Source organism: Lemur catta, chromosome 1 (assembly GCF_020740605.2).
Source record: "Lemur catta isolate mLemCat1 chromosome 1, mLemCat1.pri, whole genome shotgun sequence".
Classification (NCBI taxonomy): domain Eukaryota; kingdom Metazoa; phylum Chordata; class Mammalia; order Primates; family Lemuridae; genus Lemur; species Lemur catta.
The window spans coordinates 25989568-26016138 of NC_059128.1; the positions used below are offsets into that span (position 1 = coordinate 25989568).

The 26571-nt window shown below is 39.7% G+C and overlaps 1 protein-coding gene, 1 long non-coding RNA gene and 1 pseudogene across 4 annotated transcripts in view; 1 reads left to right on the forward strand and 2 right to left on the reverse strand.

The window, feature by feature from the left end:
- The window catches only part of BBOF1 (basal body orientation factor 1), a 42084-nt gene extending 21169 nt beyond the window's left edge, over nt 1–20915 (reverse strand). Inside the window, exons 1-5 of one of the 3 annotated variants that reach the window (XM_045564011.1) lie at nt 20804–20915; nt 17472–17706; nt 11596–11661; nt 7965–8108; nt 776–856 (exon numbers count right to left, since the gene is read on the reverse strand). In XM_045564011.1, the coding sequence (XP_045419967.1) occupies nt 776–856; nt 7965–8108; nt 11596–11661; nt 17472–17537 (357 nt within the window). In that variant the 5' untranslated portion in view covers nt 17538–17706; nt 20804–20915. Of the gene's footprint in view, nt 1–775; nt 857–7964; nt 8109–11595; nt 11662–17471; nt 17707–20358; nt 20540–20803 lie in introns of those variants that run through there. The other 2 variants (XM_045564004.1, XM_045564022.1) reach the window with 2 other exon arrangements.
- On the reverse strand, nt 15955–16052 carry LOC123631230 (annotated as a pseudogene).
- LOC123646893 lies at nt 20625–25569 on the forward strand. The gene is made up of 3 exons (XR_006738085.1): nt 20625–20665; nt 22508–22590; nt 25404–25569. It is a non-coding gene; the product is annotated as an uncharacterized LOC123646893 (long non-coding RNA).
- Nucleotides 25570–26571: the final 1002 nt, after the last annotated feature.

Sequence of the window (26571 nt, forward strand, 5' to 3'; positions counted from 1 at the left end):
GGGCTTTCATTCCTGACAGTGCCAGGAAATGCCTCAGAGGGAAAGCACTAGGATCCTGATCCTGCCCTACTCCTTCCAGGTTATTCAATACATAAACTAGAAACCTAGAAACACTTTCTAAAGCAATTTGTCTTATCTAAATCTCATGGGTACTTATTTGCCCCACTCTCAACTCCCTACATCCCCACCAATTCTTCTCAAGAATGAAAAATTAAAGAAGCAATTAAAATAATTAATTAAAGAGAAAACATGGGGCCTCTGAAAGGATTCTGTACAAGAGAAGTGTTCCGATGTATTTCCCACAATTTGGAGAATTAACTTCAGAAACACAGAGAAACTTGGAAGTTTGTGATATGCTAAGGAGCATTTTTGAGCCCTTTTTTATTAACATCCTTAGCTTGGCTTGACTAAGGGATCATTTTCATATATACACCAGAGTGACTTCTCCAATCCCATCTCCCCTACATAATGTAGTACATGTAGTCCCACCAGGAAAATACCAAGCCAAGGGAGATGTGTACTGAAGCACTCATAAGATGGCAATCCCTGTGGAGGATTTTAAGAATCTCTGAATTGGAGGGGGAAAAAAAGGACTAGACATTGAGATTTCTAAAACAGAAGGTTTTATTTTCCCTGATTTTTATTCTGCTATTATTCAATAACAATCTCTTAATTTTCTAATAAGATACCAAATGGTAGGTTGATACGTCTCAGAATACACTTATGTTGTTCCAGTAAAACAAAACATTTCTTAATTAATCCAAATATTCTCTACCTTTTCTTCAAAAAACCTGCCTTCCAGTCTTCTAAGAGTCTCCTGATGTTTCCGCTCTGTGTTCCTTAAATTCTTGTTCAGCTAAAATCAAAATAACAAAAAAGTTAAAAATGGTCAATAGGAAATGGGGTTGATTGGGGTATATTCCCAGAAAATTTCAATACGGAAACATTTTCTGTTCTACATTATCTCTTAATCTTGAACACAAACAAAAAGTTGGTGTTCCTGCCTGTAAGTACCATATTTCCCTCAATCTTCTATAGATTTACAAGGTCAATACAGTAGTCCCCCCTTATCTGCGGTCTCAGTTTCTACAGTTTCAGTTACCCACGTTCAACTACAGTCCAAAAACATTAAGATATTTTAGTGGGGGGGTGGGGAGAGAGAGAGACCACATTCACATAACTTTTATTACAGTGTATTGTTATAATTGTTGTATTAGTTTTTGTTGTTAATCTTTTACTGTGCCTAATTTAGAAATTAAACTTTATCTTAGGTATATATGTATAGGAAAAAGCATAGTATATAATAGGGTTCAGTGCTATCTGCAGTTTCAGACATCTACTGTGGGTCTTGGAATATATTCCCTGTGGATAAGGGGGGACTGCTATATTGAGTTTTTAAAAAGCCTTTAATGAATAACAGATCTCAGAACATTCAGACAAGTTGTTCTCGTAATCATATTTTCTAAATACCATCTATTCAAACATATGGAATCACAGAATTACAAAATTTTAGAATTGGAAGAGAACTTAGGAATCAGACTACATAATTCTCCCACCTAATATAGGAATTCCTTCTATAAGAAAGATGTCCTGGCTGGGCACGGTGGCTCACGCCTGTAATCCTAGCACTCTGGGAGGCTGAGGCGAGTGGATCGCTCGAGGTCAGGAGTTCGAGACCAGCCTGAGTGAGACCCGTCTCTACTAAAAATAGAAAGAAATTATCTGGCCAACTAAAAAATATATATAGAAAAAAAAAATTTGCCAGGCATGGTGGCACATGCCTGTAAGTCCCAGCTACTCAGGAGGCTGAGGCAGTAGGATCGCTTAAGCCCAGGAGTTTGAGGTTGCTGTGAGCTAGGCTGATGCCATGGCACTCACTCTAGCCCGGGCAACAAAGCGAGACTCTGTCTCAAAAAAAAAAAAAAAAAAGAAAGATGTCCTGAGACAGAATTATCACTAACTCAAATCTCATTAATTCACTAGGCTGCCCTTTAATAGTTCTCATTTTTAAAAAAAAACTCTTTCTGGGCCGGGCTCAGTGGCTTAGGCCTGTAATCCTAGCACTCTGGGAGGCAAAGGCGGGTGGATCACTTGAGGTCAGGAGTTCGAGACCAGCCTGAGCAAGAGCAAGACCTCATCTCTACTAAAAATAGAAAGAAATTATCTGGCCAACTAAAAATATATATAGAAAAAATTAGCTGGGCATGGTGGCGCATGCCTGTAGTCCCAGCTACTCGGGAGACTGAGGCAGGAGGATCACTTGAGCCCAGAAGTTTGAGGTTGCTGTGAGCTAAGCTGACGCCAGGGCACTCATTCTAGCTCAGGCAACAAAGCAAGACTCTGTCTCAAAAAAAAAAAAAAAAATTCTTTCTAATATGAATCTAAAAAACATCTCCTCATGATTGCCATGGATGTATCCTACTTCTCTTCTCTAAAACTATATGGAATAGAAATGACATAAAATTATTCTAGTCAAAGAAAGCTGAACTAATTTAGAGCAATGATCCTATAGTCTATATTTATGGGCAAGAATGATTAAGATTGAAATAGACATATTCTTACTTGAGGACAACAAAAGATCTGATACTCTGGGGAAAAAAAAGAAAGAGGCATATTCAGTCTAACACTCATGCCACAAAAAGGGCAGTAGAGGCCAGGCATGGTGACTCATGCCTATAATCCTAGCACTCTGGGAGGCCCAGGTGAGAGGGCTACTTGAGCCCAGGAGTTAGAGACCAGCTGAGCAAGAGACCCCATCTCTACAAAAAATAGAAAAATTAGGAAGGTTTAGTGGTACACACCTGTAGTCCCAGCTACTTGGGAGGCTGAGGCAAGGGAACCACCTGAGCCTGGGAGTTTCAGGTTACAGTGAGCTATGATGACACCACTGCACTCTAGCCCAGGTGGCAGAGCGAGACTCTGTCTCAAAAAAAAAAAAAAAAAAAAAAAGCTGTAGAGAAAGGCTTTCCATCAGCTAGATCAGAATCAAATGCTGCCTCTCCCTCTAGCTGTTTGACAGTAGCTGTTGGACTCTGAGCAAGTCACTTAACTTGGTCTCCATGTATAAAAAGACGACTGTAACAGTACCTATCTCATAGGGGTATGGTAAGGATTAAATAACAAATAATACATGTAAAGTATTTAGCATAGTAATCATTTAATATATAGGTTATTAATTATTATGTTTAATATTGTTCTTCCCTATACTTAATAAATTTCCTTAACTATAATCTATTATAAATGTATTAAATCTCCATTTTGTATAATCTCTTTCAGATGCTCTTCTTTCTCCCTGAATTTTTTTTTTTTTTTTTTTTTTTTTTTTTTTTTTTTGAGACAGAGTCTCACTTTGTTGCCCGGGCTAGAGTGAGTGCCATGGCGTCAGCCTAGCTCACAGCAACCTCAAACTCCTGGGCTTAAGCGATCCTACTGCCTCAGCCTCCCGAGTAGCTGGGACTACAGGCATGAGCAACCATGCCCGGCTAATTTTTTTGTATATATATTTTTAGTTGGCCAGATAATTTCTTTCTATTTTTAGTAGAGACGGGGTCTCACTCTTGCTCAGGCTGGTCTCGAACTCCTGACCTCGAGCGATCCACCCGCCTCGGCCTCCCAGAGCTAGGATTACAGGCGTGAGCCACCGCGCCCGGCCTCCCTGAATTTTTTATACAATTTCTTTAAGTGGCTTAAATCTTTCAAAAGGTAATTAGGCAGTATATATCGCAAACCTTTAAAAGTTTGTGTTTATTTACCTATAAATTCTACTCCTAAGAGGTTATCCTAAAAACAAATTAAAGATATAGAAAAAGATTTTATTCCTTAGATGTTCACTGCAGTTTATAATAGTGAAAAATTAGAAAAAAGTCCGAATGTCCAATAGCAAGCAACCAATTCATAAATTATGATACATCTGCCCAATGGAATTACATGCATCTATTCAAAAGATTTTAAGAAAAATATTTAATGGCACTGAAGAATGTCAACAATATATAAAGTGAAAAATCAGGTTAACAATTTGTACATAATGACTTCACTTTTATAAAAATAGCATATAGATATTTTAAAATATGTTTCTATACAGCAGAGGAAAAAAGGAACAACTATATACCTAAGTATTAACAATGGTTACCTCGAGGTAGTGTAATTGTGAGGGATAGGGTATTTTTATTTTATTCTTTTACCAGCTGAGCTAAATTTGCAGACATGAGTATTATCACTTTGTCAAAAAGGACTAAAACTATTAAAAAAATAATTGCAACCTAACAATATATGCATCTTCTGTTAAATCTTCAGGTATACAGAAGTCATTTTTTTCTTTAAAATGTATGCCTTGAATATTTTTTGATAATCTAAATTTAATTAATCTCTTTAATTTGCATAAAATTAAAATTGTACTGTGAATTCTATATACACAGTATAATTAATTTTCTTCCCTAATGTATACCTCCCAAATTTAAATTTATGGGTGCCCATATCTGCCTCAGTTCTGCCACATTTGGAATTCCACAGAATTACCTTATTTTTTGTCATAAGCCAGTATTTTTTGCCTTCAAATTTTAAGTCTTCCCCAACAGCTCTTTTTGAAAGGTCTGGAATCTATTTCTCCACTAGGTGGCAACATTGTTCTTTTAAAAAAATCACATTACGGCCCACTAGAATATGCACAACTATTAATAGTTCTTAATTTATTCAATGTATACCTCACATAGTATAGCTATTTTAAGAGTTCCTGAAAAATTATGTTTATTTCAATCTGAAGCATTTTCACAGAAAACAAAACTTTATATTCGTTCTATAAAACCTGACACTCCTTCAATTATATTTCAATGAAAAGACCCACTCAGCATTTAACAAAGGTTTATTAAGCATTACTGTGTATCTTGTATTTCAGTGAATACAAAGGACAATACTGTTCAAGCCTCAAAGAATTTACAATCTAGTAGAAGAGATAAGACAAGTAATAAATAAATATAATGTCAAGACAAAATGGGCTAAGTGGTATAAAAGAGATACAAAATGCCGTGGAAATGTACAGAAAAGAAATTATTACTTTTAAGCAGGACTCTGGCAGAAAGTCTCAGGGAGGACATGCATTTGAGCTGAGCTTTTGAAGGACAGGTAATATTTTAATGGACAGAGATCAGGAATATATTCCAGATTTAAAAAACATTGTGGGCCAGGCATGGTGGCTCATGCCTGTAATCCTAGCACTCTGGGAGGCTGAGGCGGATGGATCATTTGAGCTCAGGAGTTCGAGACCAGCCTGAGCAAGAGCGAGATCCCATCTCTACTAAAAATAGAAAGAAATTATATGGACAGCTAAAAATATATATAGAAAAATTAGCCGGGCATGGTGGTGCATGCCTGTAGTCCCAGCTACCCAGGAGGCTGAGGCAGGAGGATTGCTTGAGCCGAGTTTGACGTTGCTGTGAGCTAGGCTGATGCCACGGCACTCACTCTAGCCCGGGCAACAGAGTGAGACTCTGTCTCAAAATAAATAAATAAATAAACAAAAATAAAAAAATAAAAAACATTGTGAACAATGTAAGACAGGCAAGACTTCAGGGATGAATAAATACCCAGTTTGGGTAGATTAAAGGGATTGTGGGGTGGTATAGTAAAAGGAGATAATTATGTTCCTACGTAGGTATCATAGTGTCTTTGTTTTCACACTAAAGTGTCTGGACGATATTCTGGTTACAGTGGAGAAATAACTAAAGATGATTCTTGAGGCGTGTGATCAGAACATTATCAGAACTGTGATATTTTAAAATTATTCCTGCAGCTGTGTGTACTTTGGGTTGTGGTCATATGGTGTTTATAAAATAAGTTCATAAGTTCTTTGATACACTTCCGTTCAAATGTAGAACCAAATTCCCCACCCCTAGAATGTGGGCCAAACTTAAGGACTTACTTCTAACTAAAAGAATATGGCAGAAGTAATGTTATGTGACTTCCAAGGCTAGGTCATGAAAAAGATAACTTCTGTCTGGCTTTCTCCTGGGTGAAATCATCCATCAAGTCATGAGGACACTCAAGCAGCTTATGAAGGGGCCCATGTAGGCAGAAGCTGAGGCCTCTCACTAATCACCAGCACCAACTTGACAGTCATGGTAATATGCCACCTTGGAAGCGGATCCTCAAGCTCCAATTAAGCTTTTCGATGACTATAGCCTTGCTATAATAAAGTATTTACACCGTGGAAATCAGCAAATGCTACAAATCAGGGCCTTTTTTCTTTCTTTTTTTTTACAGAGAGCCACACACCACTGTTTATATAATTCTAATCACAGGACATGTACTATTTTAAGCATTTTACACATATTAATTTTCTTTTTTTTTGAGACAGAGTCTCTCACTCTATTGCCCAGGCTAGAGTACTGTGGCGTCAGCCTAGCTCACAGCAACCTCAAACTCCTGGGCTCCAGTGATCTCCCTGCTTCAGCCTCCCCAGTAGCTGGGACAATAGGCGTAAGCCACCACACCTGGCTAATTTTTTCTATTTTTAGTCGCCCAGCTAATTTTTTTCTATTTTTAGTCAGCCAGCTAATTTTTTTCTGTTTTTAGGAGAAGATGGGGGTCTCACTCTTGCTCAGGCTGGTCTCGAACTCCTGACCTCAAGTGATCCTCCCACCTTGGCCTCCCAAAGTGCTAGGATTATAGGTGTGAGCCACATGCCTAACCTACATATATTAATATTAACTCATTTAATCCTACAATAACTCTATGAGACAATAACTGTTATTATCCCCTCCCCTCCTTTTTTTACAGACAGAATCTTGCTCTGCTGCCCAGGCTGGAGTGTAGTGTCATTATCATAGTTCACTGCAACCTTGAACTCCTGGGCTCAAGCAATCCTCCCGCCTCAACTTCCCAAGTAACTGGGACTACAGGCACATGTTTATCCCCAATTTACAAATGAGGAAACCAAGGTATAGAAAGGATAAGTGGGGAACCATCTTTACTATCCTGCTGGTTTCCTTGTTAATGAGTTAAATATGCCTCCAGCACATGTTCTTTCTAACTTTGTATGAGGGTTAGGTTTATAACTTTTGAAAATTACACCACTAACATCAAAATGATTCATGAATATGGGCCTCCAGGCCCATCTCCAGCACCTGTGGCAGACATGATTAACAGATTATAGATCCCGCAGAGTTCTTGGCTTAAGGCTCTGATGTCTCTCTGAAATAACTCCCATTTGCCATTCATTTTGTAGAAGGTGTCAGCAGCATTGGAGCCCTGTCAGGGTGTGTGCAATGGAACCTCCACAAAAGGTGGTATGTTTCTGTGTGCTGAGGGAGTGAGGGTGAGGGGTGGAGAAGGGGGATTTCTTGTCTTCATTCAACTTTTCAATAAATTTCTTCAAAAAAAAAGGAAAGGTTAAATAACATCTACAGTCACAAAGCTGATTTTAGCTACCTGTGCCTGGCACTCACCTGTGCCATTTACTATACTATTGTTGATGCAATAAAACTATATTCTGAGCCAAGGAAAGAGCATAGCAAGATGAGAAAAACTTTCTAAAAGTATTTAGTGTTCCTCACCCCACTGACTCCTACCTCTATAAGTCTTCTAAATTTTTCTAAAACTAATATTCATCAGCCTAAACATATTTTTCTTTAGGATTTTGCTACTTTTGCCCTCATGTTTTCCAAGAACTGGTGATTTGTTTCTTACTGACATCAATCCAAAGGGTCACCTGGTGATAAACGTGTAAGGGTATACTGGTAGAGATTTGGTGAGTTCACAAAAGAAAAAATCAATGCTTAGAAAAAGAAAAGTCTAAAGTCAAGACCTTTGGCATCCAATCCCACCTAACCTGATATGCCTTACCCTTTCTCTCTCAAATAATATCTAAAATGTCAAAAAGAATTTTTTGCTATCTTACAGGAGTAAATGTTTGTAAAGGCTCTGTAAATAGTTAATTCTAATCTTTTTTTCAAAAAAGAAAAGGAACTTACATCAGCTAATTCTTTTTCCACTTGGATTTTTCTCTTTTGAAATTGTCTTATTGTCTTCAGCTCTGTCTGAATCATGCCAATTTCTTTGGCTTTTTGATAGAACTGTGCCTCCAGCTCCTTTATTTGCATGGTATAGTTTTGTTCCTGTATTCAAAAAAGATGTAAATGAGTTAGGAAAAAGAACGGAAGTTCCGTAGAGTCATGTTCCATTTAAAGCCTTAAGCCATTTATATATCTTCTGTGAAGAAATGCCTCCTCTTTATTTTTGCATAAAGTTTTAATTTCTGTAAAGAGATACCAACTGCTTTAAATAAGAAAAAAATTCTGGAAAATTTCTATATAAGCTAATCTTGTATAGAAAGGAAGAAAATGTGTATATTTATTAAAAAGAGGTATGAGAAGGCCAAACAAATCTTTAATCTGTGAGGAGGATAAATAATATCCTTGACCTCAGTTAAAAATTAGTAAGTTATGAGACAAAGGAAGGGTAAATATGACTAATCAATAAAGAAGATGGTAGGGGAAAGAAGGGAGAGGAAGATAAGGAAGGAGGAGGAAGAGAAGGGAGAAGGAAAAAGAAGAGAAGGGAGGAAGAGAAGGAAAAAGAGGAGGAGGAGAGGGAAGTGAAGGAAGGAGAGAGAGAAAAGGAGGGAGGAGGAGGTAAAAGGGCCAATAACAATAAAAAAATGAACAAAAGATGACAAAAAAATGTAGATGGCCTTCAAAGATGAAAAACTGCTCAATCTAATAAGAGAAGTGCAAATTAAAACTACACTGAAATACTCATTGGCAAAATTCAAGTTTGACAATACACTCAGTTCAATGAAGCTGTGAGAAAACAGGCAGTCTCATACATGATCAGTGGTATTACAAAATGACATAATATCTATAGAGAGAAATTTGGCAATATCTAGAAAAATTACATATTTTTTCTAACCCTGCAATACCATTTCTAGGAGTCTATCTCAAACACACAGCAGTCGACATGTGAAAATGTGGTCCAGTGGGTCACACCTGTAATCCTAGCACTCTGGGAGGCTAAGGTGGGAGGATTGTTTGAGGTAAGGAGTTCGAGACCAGTCTGAGCAAAAACAAAACCCTGTCTCCACAAAAAATAGAAAAACTAGCCAGGCATGGTGGTATGTGCCTGTAGTCCCAGCTACCTGGGAGGCTGAGGCAGGAGGATTGCTTGAGCAGAGGACTTTGAGGTTGCAGTAAACTAGGATGACACCATGGTACTCTAGCCCAGGTTACAAAGCAAGACCCTATCTCCAAAAAAAAAAAAGTGAAAAGGTGTATACACAAGGCTCTTTATTGGAGCACTAACCATAATAGCAAAAGACTGGAAACAACCCAACTATCGATGAAAAGGGGATTGCTGGCCAGGTACAGTGACTCATGCCTATAATCCCAGCACTCTGGGAGACCAAGGAGGGAGAATCACTTGAGGGCAGAAGTTTAAGACCACCCTGGGCAACATAGTGAATTCCTATCTCTACAAAAAATAAAAAAAATTAGTCAGGTATGGTGGCACAAGCTTGTGGTCCTAGCTACTCAGGAGGCTGAGGCAGGAGGACCCCTTGAGACCAGGAGTTCGAGGTTACAGTGAGCTGTGGTTGGGCCACTGCACTCCAGCCAAGTCGACAAAGCAAAATACTGTCTCTAAAAAAAAATGTGGAAAGGATCGCTATGTGCCCAACGTTTGTGCCCCTCCCCCAATTCATATGTTGAAGCCCTAATTCCCAATGTGATGGTTTGGAAGTGTGGCCTTTGGGGGGAATTAGGTTTAGATCAGGTTATGAGGGTAAAGCCTCCATGATGGGATTGGTGAAGAGAAAGATGAAGACAACAGAGCTTTCTCTTTCCAATGTAAAGATACAGAAAGAAGGCAGCCATCTGTAAGCCCTCACCAAGAACCCAACCATGTTGGCACCCTGACCTCAGACTTCTAGCCTCCAGAACTGTGAGAAATAAATGTTTGTTGTTTAAGCACCTCAGTCTGTGGTAATCTGTCATGGCAGCCTGAACTAAGACAAGGACCATCTGAATAAACTATGGTACATCTACACAATGGACTACCACATAACTATAAATAGGAATGAGGAATATCTCTACAGACTGCTATGGCATGATCTCCAAGAAATACTGTTAAGTGAAAAAAAGCAGGTGGAGGTCTATGTATGTTGTATGCTACCTTTTATCCAAGAAAGAGGAGATACAAATATATGCATATATATTTGTTTATATTTATTACATATACTTTTTTAATAAGAAGATAAAACCATAAAATAATTAAAATGGTTTTCTACAGGGAGGAGATGGTATGGAAAAAACATGAATGGAAGTTAGATTTCTCAGCATATAATTTGTTTTATAGACTTGAACCTTGTATATATTTTACATTATCATAATTACATAATTTTAGATGCAAAACTCGATTTTTAAAAAGTAACCTCTAAGCTGGGTGCAGTGGTACCCACCTGTAGTCCCAGTTACTTGGGAGGCTGAGGCAAGAGGATCGCTTGGGGCCAGGAGTTCAAGACTAGCCTGAGCAACATAGCAAGGGACCCTGTCTCTAAAAAATAAAATAAAAATAAAAAGAAACCTTTAAAAATCAAAAGCAAAATGTGTTGTGGAGTTGGTGGCATAACCTCATAGAAAGGAATTTCAAATGGTTCTTTTCTTTTTCTTTCGTTCAGAGGAGTTATCTTTTGCATCAAAGGGTTTTTAAACCTTGCAATTTGACCATAGATCCTTATTGGTATATATCCTAAGGAAGAAAAATGCTCCTCCTAAATCTTAAACTGTTTTCAGTAATTTATTGTTAGCGATAGTAAAAGTATTCTGAGATTGTTGATATATTAAGGTTTAAGCAACTGGATAATTGTTATCATTAAGAACCAAGATTTTTGACAAGGGAGAAAGGAGCTACATATTAGGTTAGGTAAAAACGCTGTATTCCTGCATCTGAACTGAAAGTATTAGAATGGACTCATGATCTATTTTACTTCTTTCAAAAACATTTATTTTCTAGCTCTGTCCACTGAAAAGCCCTAGAAACAATAACAACCTTAGGATTGGTAAGTACCATTAATGCCATATAGTTTTCTACAATAACATATATTTTTTAAATATGAAGCGAGAGGGAGTGAGGTTCAATATCCTTTTTGTTTTTTGAGACAGAGTTTCACTCTGTTGCCCTGGGTAGAGTGCAATGGCATCATCGCAGCTCACAGCAACCTCAAACTCCTGGGCTCAAGGGATTCTCCTGTCTCAGCCTCCCAAGTAGCTGGGACTACAGGTGCATGCCATGATATCCAGCTAACTTTTCTATTTTTAGCAGAGACAGGGTCTCACTCTTGCTCAGGCTGGTCTCGAACTCCTGAGCTCAAGCCATCCTCCCACCTCAGCCTCCCAGAGTGCTAGGATTAGAGGCGTGAGCCACCATGCTCAGACAGTAATATATTTTGATGTTATTTTTGAGCTTCTGTGCGATCAGATGTGTGGGCTTTAAGGTCGTTGAGCTGCTCAGAGAACTTATTGATTTACTCTCATTGGATCTTAAATACCTGAGCTCACCAGAAACCTGACCACTTATTAAGTGAAGTATTAGAATACAGAGATAACTCACCAATTTTTCCCTCTCCTCTTGGGCTTTTTCCTTTGTTTCAGTCAATTGCTGTTTCAGTTTGTCAATCTATAGAAGATGAAAATAACAGTCAAGAAGGTAAAGAAATTGCTCTTTGCCCTACTTCTCCCCATATCCTTAACCTACTATTGCCAGTTTCTAAAACCTGGCTATCATCAGAATTACCTGGATAATTTTATTGCAGTAAAAAATGCAATATTAAATTTACTGTCTTACTTATTTTTAAGTATACAATGTTAAGTATATTCATATTGTTGTGCAACAGATCTCTAGAACTTTTCATTTTACAAAACTGAAACTATACTCATTAAACACCGATTCCCCATCATATCTCCCCCCAGCACTTAGCAACCACCTCTACTTTCCATTTCTTTCTTTTTTTTTTTTTTTTTGAGACAGAGTCTCACTCTGTTGCCCAGGCTAGAGTGAGTGCTGTGGCGTCAGCCTAGCTCACAGCAACCTCAAACTCCTGGGCTCAAGCGATCCTACTGCCTCAGCCTCCCAAGTAGCTGGGACTACAGGCATGTGCCACCATGCCCAGCTAATTTTTTTCTCTATATATTTTTAGCTGTCCCTATAATTTCTTTCTATTTTTAGTAGAGATGGGGTCTTGCTCTTGCTCAGGCTGGTCTCGAACTCCAGAGCTCAAACGATCCGCCCGCCTCGGCCTCTCAGAGTGCTAGGATTACATGCGTGAGTCACCCCACCCGGCCTAGGTAACTTTTTTAAAGAAAACTTTTAAGAAGAATACAAAGAGTTTCCATATCTTCTTCACTCATATACATTAATTTTGCCACATTTGCTTTCCCTTTGTCTTATCTATATAAACATGTGTATGTATAATTGCTTTCTGGACCATGTAAGAGAAAGTTTTAGACATCATGCTCCTTTACCCCTAAACACTTCAGTATCTATTTCCTAAGAAAAAGAACATTCCCTTTTGTAAGCACAGTACAATTATCAAAATCAAGAAATTTAACATTGATATACTATTATTTAATGTATACTCCATAAATTATGCCACCAATTGTCCCAATAATGTCCTTTATTGCAAGTTATTTTTCTGGTCCAGGATACAACCCTTGATCACGAATTGCGTTTAGTTGTCATGTGTCTTAGTTTCCTTTAATCTGGAACAGTTTCTCAGTCTTTCTTTGTCTTAAAATTATTATTTTTTAAGAATCTTGGTCAGGGGTGGGCTTGTCTGATGCTTCCTCATGAGTACATTCAGGTCATGCATTTTTGGCAGGCATATACTAAGTGATTATGTGTCTTTTACAGTACATCACATCATGAGGTGATTGATGTTAATTTGGTCAATTGTTTAGGATTGTGTCTGCCAGGTTTCTCTACCTAAATGTTACTATTTTTTCTTTTGTAATTATTTTGTGGGAAGATATTTTGAGACTATGCAATTATCCTCATTAAGCTTTCGCCCAGTAGTTTTAGCATCCACTGGTGATGCTTGACTGATTCAGTTATTACCAGGATGCCAAATAGTGATTTTTTAAAACTCCATCACTCCTTGGAAATTTACTAATTGGCATTCTACTATAAGAAAAAGCTTTCCTTTATTCCCTATATATTTAGTGACACAGTCTCACTCTGCTGCTCAGGCTGGGGTGCAGTGGCCTGATCATAGCTCACTGTAACCTCAAAACTCCTGGGTTCAAGCAATCCTCCTGCCTCAGCTTCCCAAGTAGCTGGGATGACAGGAATACACTGTGCTTATTTATTAATGTATGTATTTATTAGTAGTATAAACTCATGGATTCTCATATTGTTCAATTGGTTACAATCCATTACTGTCATTATTTATTTTGATTGTCCCAGATTTGGCCAATGGGAGCCCCTTCAAACTAATCCCCATGTCCTTTAACATTTTTTATTTCCTGGAACAATAAGATATTCCAGGCTTATCTTTTACATTCTCTGCCCTAGTCCTAGAATCAAACATTTCTCCAAGGAATGCTACTTCATTTTAATAAGGAACCAGAGTAGCCTTTTAAGTGAAAGACTCATTCACATTGTTATAGAATCGAGGATACAGAAGTTGAGATACTGTTGTAAATAATATCTTAGACCAGCTTAAGGAAAACCTAGAAATTCTAAAAAATAAACTGGGACAGTCCTAAGTCAAATAGAACAGGTATGACATTTAATGACATTTTGTGATTGATTCAATGAATCCTTAAATACAAAAATCCAATCTTAAAAAAATCTCCTAATTTTGTTCAAAAGTTTTCAAAACATTTCTAATATTTCTGTAATTAACATGAAATAAGAATATAAACAGCTTAAATAAAGTTTAAGAGAATATATTTCTAGGATAAAGAAGAATGAGTAACAAAACCATGGGGAGTCTAGTTAACAAGTATATACGTAATCTACTTTGCTTCTTCCTCCCAGGGTTGTTCCTTTGGGCTTAATGGCAATCCTTGACTGTAAGGAAATTACCCATTTGCTACAGCCAGGTGCTGGCCTTGGAGATATATATATATACATATATATATATAGGCAGAAGAGAATCAGGAAATACAAGTGATACTGATAAATGTAGACCAATACTAATTAATTAGCTAATATAGGTCACAAAGTTTCTATGTAACGAATTTCGAAAATAATTTGTATGGTTAGCCCAAAAGCTTACTTTTTTTTTTAATTTCAGCTTATTATGGGGGTACAAAAGATCAGGTTATATATATTGCCCATGTCCCGCCCATCCCCCCGAGTCAGAGCTTCAAGCGTGTCCACTTCCCAGACAGTGCGCATCGCACTCATCATGTAGTTATACCCCCATCCCCTCCCCCACCCCCCATCCCCCCGAGTCAGAACATTCAAGCATAACCATTCCCCAGACAGTGCGCAACGCACTCATCATGTAGGTATACATCCATCCCCTCCCCCCACCCCCCACCTCAGTCCAATAACACCCAATTGGTGTTATTCCCAAATGTGCATTTAGGTGATGATCAGGGAAACCAATTTACTGGTGAGTACATGTGGTGCTTATTTTCCCATTCTTGGGATACTTCACTTAATAGAATGGGTTCTAACTCTCTCCAGGAGAACAAAAGGGATTTTATATCACCGTTATTCCTTATAGCCCTTTTGAACAAAACTTTATAAAGGGCAACTTTATAAAGGGCAATTTTGGCCGGGCGCGGTGGCTCACGCCTGTAATCCTAGCTCTGGGAGGCCGAGGCGGGTGGATCGCTCGAGGTCAGGAGTTCGAGACCAGCCTGAGCAAGAGTGAGACCCCGTCTCTACCAAAAATAGAAAGAAATTATCTGGCCAACTAAAAATATATATACAAAAAAAAAAAAAAAATTAGCCGGGCATGGTGGCTCATGCCTGTAGTCCCAGCTACTCGGGAGGCTGAGGCAGTAGGATCGCTTAAGCCCGGGAGTCTGAGGTTGCTGTGAGCTAGGCTGATGCCACGGCACTCACTCTAGCCCGGGCAACAAAGTGAGACTCTGTCTCAAAAAAAAAAAAAAAAAAAAAAAAAGGGCAATTTTGATACTACTTCGTATTCAAAGAGTAATTTTGAAAATGGAAACTGCCTGAGAAAGTAAATCAATGTTAATGCACAAAAAAATTATACTTTAATATATAAAATCCACACAAATGTTCAGTTGTTTGATTTCTCTAATTTCAATATAATCTTGAACTTAGTTTTGATTACTATTATCTTTTCCAAAGCATCAGTACAGAAGCCATTCATTCATGCATGCAAAAAAGTTTGTTTTTTTGTTTTTTTTTTTTGAGACAGAATCTTGCTCTGTTGCCCGGGCTAGAGTACCGTGGCATCAGCTTAGCTCACAGCAACCTCAAACTCCTGGGCTCAAGCCATCCTTCTGCCTCAGCCTCCCGAGTAGCTGGGACTACAGGCATGTGCCACCATGCCCGGCTAACTTTTTTCCATATATATTTTTAGCTGTCCAGATCATTTCTTTCTATTTTAGTAGAGACGGGGACTCGCTCTTGCTCAGGCTGGTCTCAAACTCCTGACCTTGAGCAATCCTCCCACCTCGGCCTCCCAGAGTGCTAGGATTACAGGCATGAGCCACTGCACCTGGCCTCAAAAAAGTTTTAATGTATGCCTACTACATGCCAGACCCTGTGCTAAGTGCCAGGGATACAGCATTGAACCAAAAAAAGACCCCAAATTCTTTACTTCTGTGACATTTCATTCTAATTAGAGAAAGGAACAATAAACAAATATGTAAGTAACATGTATAAATAAAACAGGGGTGGAGGTTATATAGTGCTGAAGTGACATTGGTTTTAATATTTCAACAGGATGATGTGGAAGGTCTCGCTGAGAAAGTGGCCTTTGGAAAAAATATGCAATGACTCATGAATTTGCATGTCATCCTTATGTAGGGGCCATCCTCTGCATCACTCCAGTATTAGTTCATGTGTACTGAAGCAAACACATGAATAATAAAAAATGGATGAAGAAACCTATAAAAGATGTTCAAGCAACTAGTAGTCAGGAAAATATATAATTAAAACAACAATAAGATAATTCACATTCATAAAACTGGCAAAAACTATTAAGTAATATAATAATGTCAAGTGCTGACGAAAATGTAGGTAAACGAACTCACTCTAATACGATGCTTATGACAAAATCAATTGATATAACCACTTTGGAGCTCAATTTAAACCCTTATGAAGTTGGAGCTGTGTGTATACCCCATAATGTAATAGTAATTTCACTAATAGGTGTCTACTCTAGAGAAGCTCTCACACATGAGCACAGACATACACAGGAATGTTCACTGAAGGTCTGTTTGTAACAATGAAAGAATGGAGTCCAACTGACCAACGGGGGTGCGTGGGGGTGAGGGTAAGGGGTGGGAGGGGCAGGTAAGGATAAATAAATTTTGGTTTATTTACTTAATGCAATATTATAAAGCAGTTAAGAATGAACAAAAACAGACCATGCTTGTTATAAATTTTAAGTACATGAATGAAGTGAATCATTGTGTGATTTTTCTGAAAAATCACAAAATGTTGAGTGAAAAAAGTTACAAAAGATATGTACAATATGATAGCATTTATGTACATTTTAAAACAAGACGCAGTATGTGTTGCTGATGGAAGCAAAAGTACAAAAATGTGCAATAGGAAGGAAGCACACCATCCTCAGCATGGTAGAAATTTCCTTGGGTCTGTGTGGGGCTTACAGAAGCAAATAGGAAAGGGAAGAATTTAGTTACACTTGAATTCCACTTTTAACATTCACTAGCTGTGTGACTTTGGGTAAGTTACTAGTCCTTTCTGAGAGTCAATTTCTTCATCTGTAAAATGGTTATAACAGTATCGTAGCTACACTGGGTTATTAAAAGGTTTAAATGAGATAAGAAATATATAAAAATATATAGGTCACATAACATGCTCTTGTCCTTAAGATAAAGCGGATCATAATGTTCCCCTATAATCATCAATCTCTATTTATTTAGGACAAGAAAACAAGGAACAAGGACTGAAAATAAGAAAGGGCCAATAACAATAAAGCCATTACAAAATAGCATCTTGGACCGAGTGCAGTGGCTCACATCTGTAATCCTAGCACTTTGGGAGTAAGGCAAGGGGACAGCTTGAGCCCAGGAATGGGAGGCTGCAGTGAGCCATGATCACACTACTGCACTCTAGCCTGGGCGACTGAGTGAGACCCTGTCTCAAAAAAAAAAAAAAAAAGCATCTTGCTTCAAGGAGAGTTAAGTGAACTGAAATGTCTTAACTATGCAATGACACTTCAAGGAATTAAAATCCTTGAACTATATAACCATGCCAGTATAACCACAGAGGCAGTTCGTGAGGCTCAGGAGGCTTTTCTACCTACCCACCATATTATCTTTCTCCTGATCCTGCTTCTTCAGGTAGCTTAATACAGACATTGTATCTTTCTCCATTTTATACTGCTGTTTCTTCAACTCCTCATTACTTTTTGCCAGTCTCCGGGAAGTATCACGATACTCAATCCTGGACAGTTCTGTGACTTCCAATCTGGCTTCCCAAAGGGAGGCATTGGCCTTGGCTCTTTGCACTACAGATTCATCTGGTTTTATTATTAATACATTCCTGCATGAGAAGGGGACATTGACAGTATAACCCTATTAGTATTACATCTCTCTTTTTTTAAACTTGTTTTGATTGGCATTGTCTGGCAAAAACAAAAAAAATATTGTTGGATGAATGAATTAGTAAGAAATGCATATTTACTTGTATTCACATAAGAGAGTTAAGTAGGTGTCTCTTCTTGGAAGAGGGGAGCATTGGAGCATAACTCTAAAGGACTTGAAAAACAAAGAGGAAAGTCATGCTAAGTCAAATTCAATTTCATAAAGCCTTCACATCTTTTCATTTACTTCTTTGATACTCACATATTTAAACTCTCTTTTCTATTCCTACTCACTGAGTGCTGTACCTTGTTTCTCTCTACTGCAAACCCCATTACCTTTGTTCCCCTTCTGCAGGGACAAACGGACTGAGGATACAGGGACAAAGGGACTGAGGATACTGAGGGACAAAGGGACAAAGGGACTGAGGATATACAGTCATAGTGCACCTGTCATCTCCTGCCCACTCCACCCTCCAGTTTTGTTGTGGGGTGTTTTTGTCTTTGTTTAAGCCAGGCCTTGGACAAATGATCAAATCAATAGTCACTAGGACAAGTATGTTAAATACTTTATCAGCTTGTGTCACAGTGCACTGGATGCCTAAGAAACAAACCATAATCATTTATATAGAGGTGGACAAGAAAATTTTTTTAAAAGGATGGATTCAAAAATTAAAGCAATAAGAGATTTTTCAAAATAAAAATTTACCATATGAGCATTAATAAAACACTATCCCTTGTATGTGGGAGGCAGTAATATTTAAATATAGATAACATATATGAAGACTTCACCTGTATTTGAATTCTAGATATTCTCACACACATATATGTGTTGACCTTTCCATACTGTCATCTTCCATGTCTACCCTTCAACTCCTGGTTCTCAGTCCCTTTCCACTCCCACTTTCACCTTTTGCTCTCTTCAAATTAAGGCCAGCTCCATACCCAACTCCCTAGCCTGTGATAGCTGTTGATCTCCCTTTCCAGCACACTTTAGGCACTAGCGATGGACTGCCTTGCTACAATCATCCAGTTGCTCCCTGAAGGTATCAGGTCTAAGTAGCTCAGGGTATTTGATGCAAGAAATTAGACACTTCTAATAAGAGAGGACCACTAATACTGACTGTAGAAACAAAGCCGGGTTTCTCAAACAATGGGTCACAGAAAATCCAAGGAATAAGATCTGTTACCCTCAGTGTTCTCACTGTTCACACGTGTCCTGACAATGCTTATGAGCAAAAATAGAAAACATATGCTAATGAGTTCCAGGAATGTATAGCACTTTAGAAAATGCTAGGCTAACTACGCAGTTATGTTAAAAAAAAAAAATCACATTGTAAATGTTAGGTTTGTTCCAGGTGGGAACCTGAAAAGTATGTATAGGACAGAATGTGGTTAATGCAAAACTTAGGCTTGTAAAACAATAGTCGCAGGAGTCTGGGGAGTCCCTGGACTTTGCAGATCTGGCAGATGGCTGCAGCCAGCGTTCCTTCCTCCTCCCTCCCTGATGGAGACCAGGGCTATCCCTCCCTAGCTCTCCTGATAAGGATGACACCAGAGCAGAAGGATGGATGCGACTGGGGCAAACGGGGCAAAGGGGTCAGAGGAGTTGGTTGTTTGAAGAAGAATTTGCTACAAACAGTTGTTCTGCCCACCATTCTCTGCTGCACATAGCAGGAAGCAATTCTTCACCTGCCAGTTTGGCCCAGAAAGAACTGAACAGGGCTGGTGGGAGAGGGTCGGCTATCCCCGTTTATAAAATCCCTCACTAATCCCCCTTCTGTGCTGACTCTCTTTTCGGACTCAGCCCACACCCGGGTGAATAAACTATGTTGCTCCCACGTAGCCTGTGTGTGAAATGTGTCCTCTGGGTCATTCGTTCACCCTTTTAGTAAATATTAATACATGGGAAGAAAAAGAGCTACATTTAAGTATGTACATTGGGCTATTATTTTATAAAGGAAAAAAAAAGAATATCCCAAAATGATAGTAGTGGTTATCTTTGAATGATGGGATTACAGGTGATTTGTTTTCTCCTTTGGTACTTCCCATGTTTCCCAAACTTTCTATATTTACCATGAATTACTCTCTTAAGTTACTTTATAAACATCACAAGTTTGGGGACACCCTTGTGGTACCATGTGCGGTGTTGCTGGACACCATGTATGATTCCAATATGGCCAGAAACCACCAGGATCACTCAATGGGTCTAGTGGCAATCTAGCAGCAACTCCAGGTCTGCAAGAGATTAGTGCTAGAGCATTATCCACCTCATTGGTTCAATTGGTTTGGGGAAACCTCAACAATTACCCAATTTAGTCAGATCCTTTAGGTTTTCCCCTTTGAACCAAAAGGGATCTCTAGAAATGCACAAGGAACTACTTAATCACCAAGACATCCTCTAGAGGTTCAGGACCATCTCAATCACATAGTAGAGGTCTGTCAGGCTTGGGGCAAGCAAGAATGAGCAATGGGAGCTATCATCCTCACAAGCAGGGAGAGCGAGAGGGGGTCGAGCTGACCAGCAGGGCGGGCTCCCCATAGGCAGCCCGCAGACTCGAAATCCCTGGAGGGCAGGTCCAGGGAGAGGGAGCCCCGGGGCGGCTTCTTCTTACTTGTTTTTGCTTTTGCTCTTGCGTTTCGTTTTGTCTTTTCCCTTCGACGACATCTTGGCTTCTCCAGCCTCACGGCTGTGGTGGCTGCCCAGCCGCCGCCACCACCGCCGCCGCCGGGGCCGCTTCGGTCTCTAAGGAAACCTGCAAGCCAAGCGGGCAACGTCCCGCCCGGGCGGTTGCGGGCGCGCGGACAGCGCACGCGCCGGTGACGTGGCCCAGGAGCCGCCGCGCTAGCCTGGGGCGCAGGGGGCGGGGCGGAGGTCGCGCCGAGGGCGGCGGGCGGCCGCGCCGGGGCGGCGCGCGCGCGGTGAGTGTGCGAGTGGCGGCGGAGCCTGAGCCTACCACGGGCCCCGGCTGGGCGGGCGGGGAGGCGGGAGCCGGCCAGCACTGGGCGGCGGCGCGGCGTCCTGCAGGCCCGCCGGTGCGGCGGGCGAGGCGCCCTCACCTCAGGAAGCTTAGTTCCCCGCGGGTCCGCCCGTCCCGGTCGTCCAACCGCAGCGGTTTTGCAGCGCTTTCCGTCTCGCTCGCGGGTCCCGTCCTCCCTTCCCTCCACGCCGCAGCCAACGTGGCCGTAGCTGCCTCACCCCCGCCCCTTCCCCGCCTCCGCCGCTCCGGGCACTGCCCGGCTTTTTTGCTTTTCTTCTCCCTTTCCTGGCTTCTAACTCTTGCTGATTCTGTAAGGGGTGGCGCAGCCAATGGACGTCCCGGGCCAAACGTTTTTTGATAGGCAGCTGAGGACTTTCTCGAGGGCGGTGGTTGAGGGCGAGGCTTCCAGCCTCCGAAGGGCAGCGCGCACGGACCCCCAGGAGCTTGGCGCTGCCCTCGGAGTCGGGAGCAAGGTTCTCGGCCCCCCTCTGTCCTGTGTGGCCCACGCTTCCCGCCCAAAACCAGCCCCCGGATTCCCATTCGCTAATAGCTCACACATCCACAGTCCCGTTTTTTAGCAAGTTGCATAAAGTTGAAAGCTCTTGGTTTTTGTTTTTTTTTTAATTCTGAATAACACCTCTGAAAAGGAGTGTACTCAAAAGTATGCTCATTTGTTAGAGGAGGAGCTCTGATTATGCCTTCAGTCAATGAGAGTCAGCCGGTGAGTCATTAAGGAAGATACTGTATTCTGAGTACCAAGCCAAAAGTTGAGAGACTTGTGGTTGAAGCTCTGCTCTGCCTTCAAATTAAACTTAAAATTTCTTTAAAATATCATTGTGGATCCTCCTTCTCCATGTCTCTAGGGAGAACTTAATCTCTACACCCCTTCCCAAAGTCTTTGACCTCTAATTTTCCCCCGTCCCTTTTTTTTCCGCTTACGTGATCTGTATTTCTGAATTCCGTGATTAGAGGAAACATGCTGATTTGGTAATGAGCCCTGAAAACTTTTTTGGACATACCATCTCCTAGCATGATTGTGGCTTATTGTTACTGTATTTCTAGTACATTTTCCCCTCTATTTGTGTGTCATACTCCTTTGGGTCCATAGGTGGAATCACCATACATTGAAGGGGTTATCTCTGATACGGAATCTATAAAGTTGCAATTAATTTTGCATGTTTAAGATTCTAAAAATGTACCCTGTTGGTAACTTATAGAAAAGAAAGAGTAGGGCGTCTTCTGTCACAGGCTGTACCTTTGAAATTCATTCTAAGAATTGGTTACTTTATAATATGAAAGTCCAAGATTTTCCTTATTTGAACACAGGCCTACAGATTCATTTATAAACATAAAAAAAATTGGCTGTAACAAGATTACTAATATAGTATCTTAGTTACAGTTTATTGTGTCATACATTTTTTATTGGCTAAGTTTGATTTTGTAGATAAAACTGTTGACATGAATATGGCTAAGAGAAATGCTAAGATTTCACACTCTGGTAGAGATGGTTCTAGAATCTATAGTCTTTTGAATCGCCAGGTTCTCTACCAAAGAACTGGATGATGTTATTCAGTTATCTGTTGGTACAGATAATATGGTAGGAAGTTGCTATTTAGCAATTCATCTGTTAGCATTTCCTTCCACCATTGCTGATAGATAGCTTTACTATGAAGTTTCAGGGATTATTTTGCTGCATAAATTTGTTTTGTTTCATTGTTTTTAAAGTTGGAATAAGCCACTTAGTGTTTTGTTTACTTGGTTTTGTAATTCTTTTCCTCCCTAGTTTTCCTAGTTTGTGCATGGTCAACAAAGAAATATGGAGTGTCTTGGCTGAATCGTCATACAGACAAGATCATGATGATCCTGGTAGGTAGAGCAAGTATTCAGATGTAAGATAACATCTCTGCTAGCTTAAAGTTGTAAATGTACTTCACGTGCTCCTGAGTGGTGGTTTTTATGGGTTTTTTGTTGGTTTGTTTTCTGAATTTGATTCTCTATCTTTTGCCAAACAATACTAATTTTTCTCTTTCCCATTGATTGTAGTTGCATCAAGTGTGGAGTTGTTCAACAGGCCATATATAGAATTTAGGACTATTATGTTTCAAAATAGATAGTATTTCTAATTTTTTCTTCTAGTAATTCCAAAACTAGGTTTACTGTGTAAAGTCATTTATGGCTTTATTTTGGTTTATCTTGGAGAACAAGTTTCTCCTGATAAATCATCCTTGAAATCAAGCAATAGCAGATGCTACTGTATAGGTGGAAGAGACTAGGTGAACAAGTTTAGATTTTGTTTTTACACAGCCTTTTGAATCCTGTATAAATATATTATTTTCCAAACTATCTGAAGGGGACTGATCAATGTCTCTGAATGTCATGGAAGTTAGTTACTTCATCCTACTTTTTATTGCATGTGCTGCAAATACAGAATTCCATTAAATAGACATTGTATGTGATATTAAGACTAGTTCACATCCCTGCAGGGGCATTATAAGAAGTCATGAAGGTCAAGGATTTAATCTTATCGATTTTAGATAAATTTTTAACATTCACAGTTTTATTTATATACAAGATGTTAATAATATACTATATATACACACAATAGTTAATAATCATTAATTATGGGCAGTTTATTTGCAAAATATCCCATTTTTATTAGTTGTCCATGCTGACAAAGCCATTAGCTTGGGATTAAAAATTCTCGGACTGGGCTCGGTGGCTCATGCATGTAATTCTAGCACTCTGGGAGGCTGAGGCGGGAGGATTGCTTGAGGTCAGGAGTTTGAGACCAGCCTGAGCAAGAGCAAGACCCCTGTGTTTACCAAAAAGAGAAAAAATTAGCCAGGTGTGGTGGCACATGCCTGTAGTCCCAGTTACTCAGGAAGCTGAAGCAGGAGGATTGCTTGAGCCCAGGAGTTTGAGAGTGCAGTGAACTATGATGATGCCACTGCACTCTACCCAGGGCAACAGCAAGACCTTGTCTCAAAAAAAAGAAAAAAAAAAAAGTTCTGTAACAAAAATTATATACCCAAATTTCAGGCCCACTTTTCTGTACTTTCATATCATGGATCTGTCAACGGTTCATTCGTTTAAGAAATGTTTAGTGAGTACTGACTGTACACTGGGCTCTCTGATAGCGTGAGGGGCACAGTGGGTGACAGAAGAGGGCCACTGCCCTCAGGTTGCTTACAGTTAGGTATAGAAGGCTCTGACCCACACATTGATCTCTGGGAATATACAACCTCATTGGCACCTATACACAAACAGTTAATATACCAAGCAGTGATTGATAAACGGGAGATGACGTAGACCCTAAGTGCTAGAGGAATTTGGAGGCATTTAAGACTGCCATAATAAGCCAAAGTTTGCAGAAGGTGGACTGAATGGAGAGGGAAGGTAGAACAATGTGAGCAAAATTCAGAGTGTGCTTGAGATAAGTAGTTTAATTAGGCTGGGCGAGGTCCACACCTGTAATCCCAGCACTTTGGGAGGGGAGGCTTGGGCCCAGAAGTTCAAGGTTATAGTGAGCTACAATTGCATCACTGTACTCTAGCCCAGGTGACAGAGCGAGGAGACCTGTAGTCTATAAAAAGACAAAAAAAGTAGTTTAACTAGAGCAGTGATTCCTAAAGTGTGGTCGGTAGACCAGCTGCATCAACATCCGTGGTAACTTATTTATTATAAATGCAATTTCACAGGCCCCACCTGAGACTTACTGAATCAGAATTGCTGGCAATGAGGCCCAGCAATCTATGTTTTAACAAGGCCCTCCAGGTGGTTCTGGTGCATGCTAAAGTGTGAGAATCACTAGACCAGAGCAGAGGATCATTGTATGGAAGTGCCAGGCAAATAAACCTCTGGAAATGTATGCCGGGAACTCATAGTAAAGGACTTAGAATGTTAGGCAAGGTATTTGTCTTTTATCCTGCAGACTAGAGTCACCAACTTGTGACTGGAAGGCTAGATTTGGCTCATAGATGTGTTTTGTTTGGCCTGCATGGTGGTTTTTTGGGTTTTAAGTGGAATTTATTGTCACTCTTTAAAAAACAGCAGATTTTACAAAGAAATCTATGCTTTCAGCTTATCTTGAAAAATAAGAAGACCTAGCAATATGGGGCCTACATTCCATTGTGGCAGCAATTGGTGGGAACATTTACTCTGCAGTTTGCTGCAGTCCCCACACTTCATGTTCTACAGATACCATTATTCATTTACATTTCCTGTCTAGCCCCTGTAAGGTATTTGAGTTTGCACCTTCTGTTGTGCATAGTGGAACATTGATGAAAGTTTTGAGAAGGAAAGTGATGAGATTTATGTATCCATTAATTCATTCAACAAGCATTGTTTAATTAAATGTGTACCGTATAACAGATTGTACTGTGCTAAGTAATTAGTGTTCAAAGATAAATGAATCCCTGCAATGATGTGGCTTACCATTTAGTGGGAAAATGATGAAAACAGCATTTTAGAAAGACAGTGGTGTCTATATTTAAGAAAAGAGACATTGGTTACTGGTAGACTAATTTAGAGGCCATAAGAGTTCAAGTCTGAATTATTAATACTATAGGCCTGAATTTAGATATCAGCAGGGTGACTAGGAAGAAAAAAAGGAAGAGATGGAAAAGATATTGCAAAGGAATAATTGTCAAGTTCTTTGTTTTGTGTTGTTTTTGAGACAGGGTACTGCTATGTTGCCCACACTGGCCTCAAACTCCTGGACTCAAGAGATACTCCTGCCTCAGTCTCCTGAATAGCTGGGACTGCAGACAAGCACTACCGAGCCCCGCTCCATCAGTTCTTTATATTTCAACAGATTGGAATGTAGAAGGCATGAGAGAAGAGAATTCAGAGATAATAAAGATTTTGAGTTGTGTATTAGGGAAGTTGTAGGACCACTAAAGAAATACGATATTAGGAAGAGAATCCATTTAACCCTCTGTGTGTGTATGTATAGGGGAAAAGGAAGGGGGAGGTTTACAGATACCAGTTTGACATGTCTCCTGAATTCAGTATATTGGCATACACATGATTGAAGTGTTTCTAAAGGGAAACTTAATAGAAATGTCAAGATTGGGCCAGGCGCAGTGGCTCATGCCTGTAATCCTAGCACTCTGGGAGGCCGAGGTGGGAGGATCACTTGAGGTCAGGAGTTCGAGACCAGCCTGAGCAAGAGTGAGACCCTTAGCCACTAAAAATAGAGAAAAAAAAATTAGCCAGGCAACTGAAAATAGAAAAAATTAGCTGGGCATGGTGGCATGTGTCTGTAGTCCTAGCTACTCAGGAGGCTAAAGCAGGAGGATTGCTTGAGCCTAGGAGTTTGAGGTTGCTATGAGCTAGGCTGACGCCACTGCACTCTAGCCTGGGCAGCAGAGTGAGACTGTGTCCCAAAAAACAAAAAACAAAAACACACAAAACAAGATTGCATGCTTAGGGGTATATAGCACTCATTCCATCCTAGGATTCTAAGATAACAACTAGAGAAGTGTTTAATTTGTAGTCAACAAAGTGTAAGAAGACCTTTCTTGAAAATGTTTGCTTTAGAGGCCCTATAGTTAGAATTTATAACATTGGTTGCATGAGCCATTCAAATCCATAATTCAGATCTTCTCTTGAACGTATAATATTCAGATTTATGTTAGTTACGTAGGTAAGTTAAACTTTTTTTGAGAGAAGGGAAATTACTATATCAACTCAAATACTTACAGACATTTTCTCAGTATCAGTACCACCCTTCAGAATTTAAATCGAAATTGGCTGTGTGCTCCAGAGGTAACTTAACTATGAAATTGTCATAACTGTTGCTTATTTGAAATAGTAGCCACAGTTTCTCCTCTTAAAATCTTATGT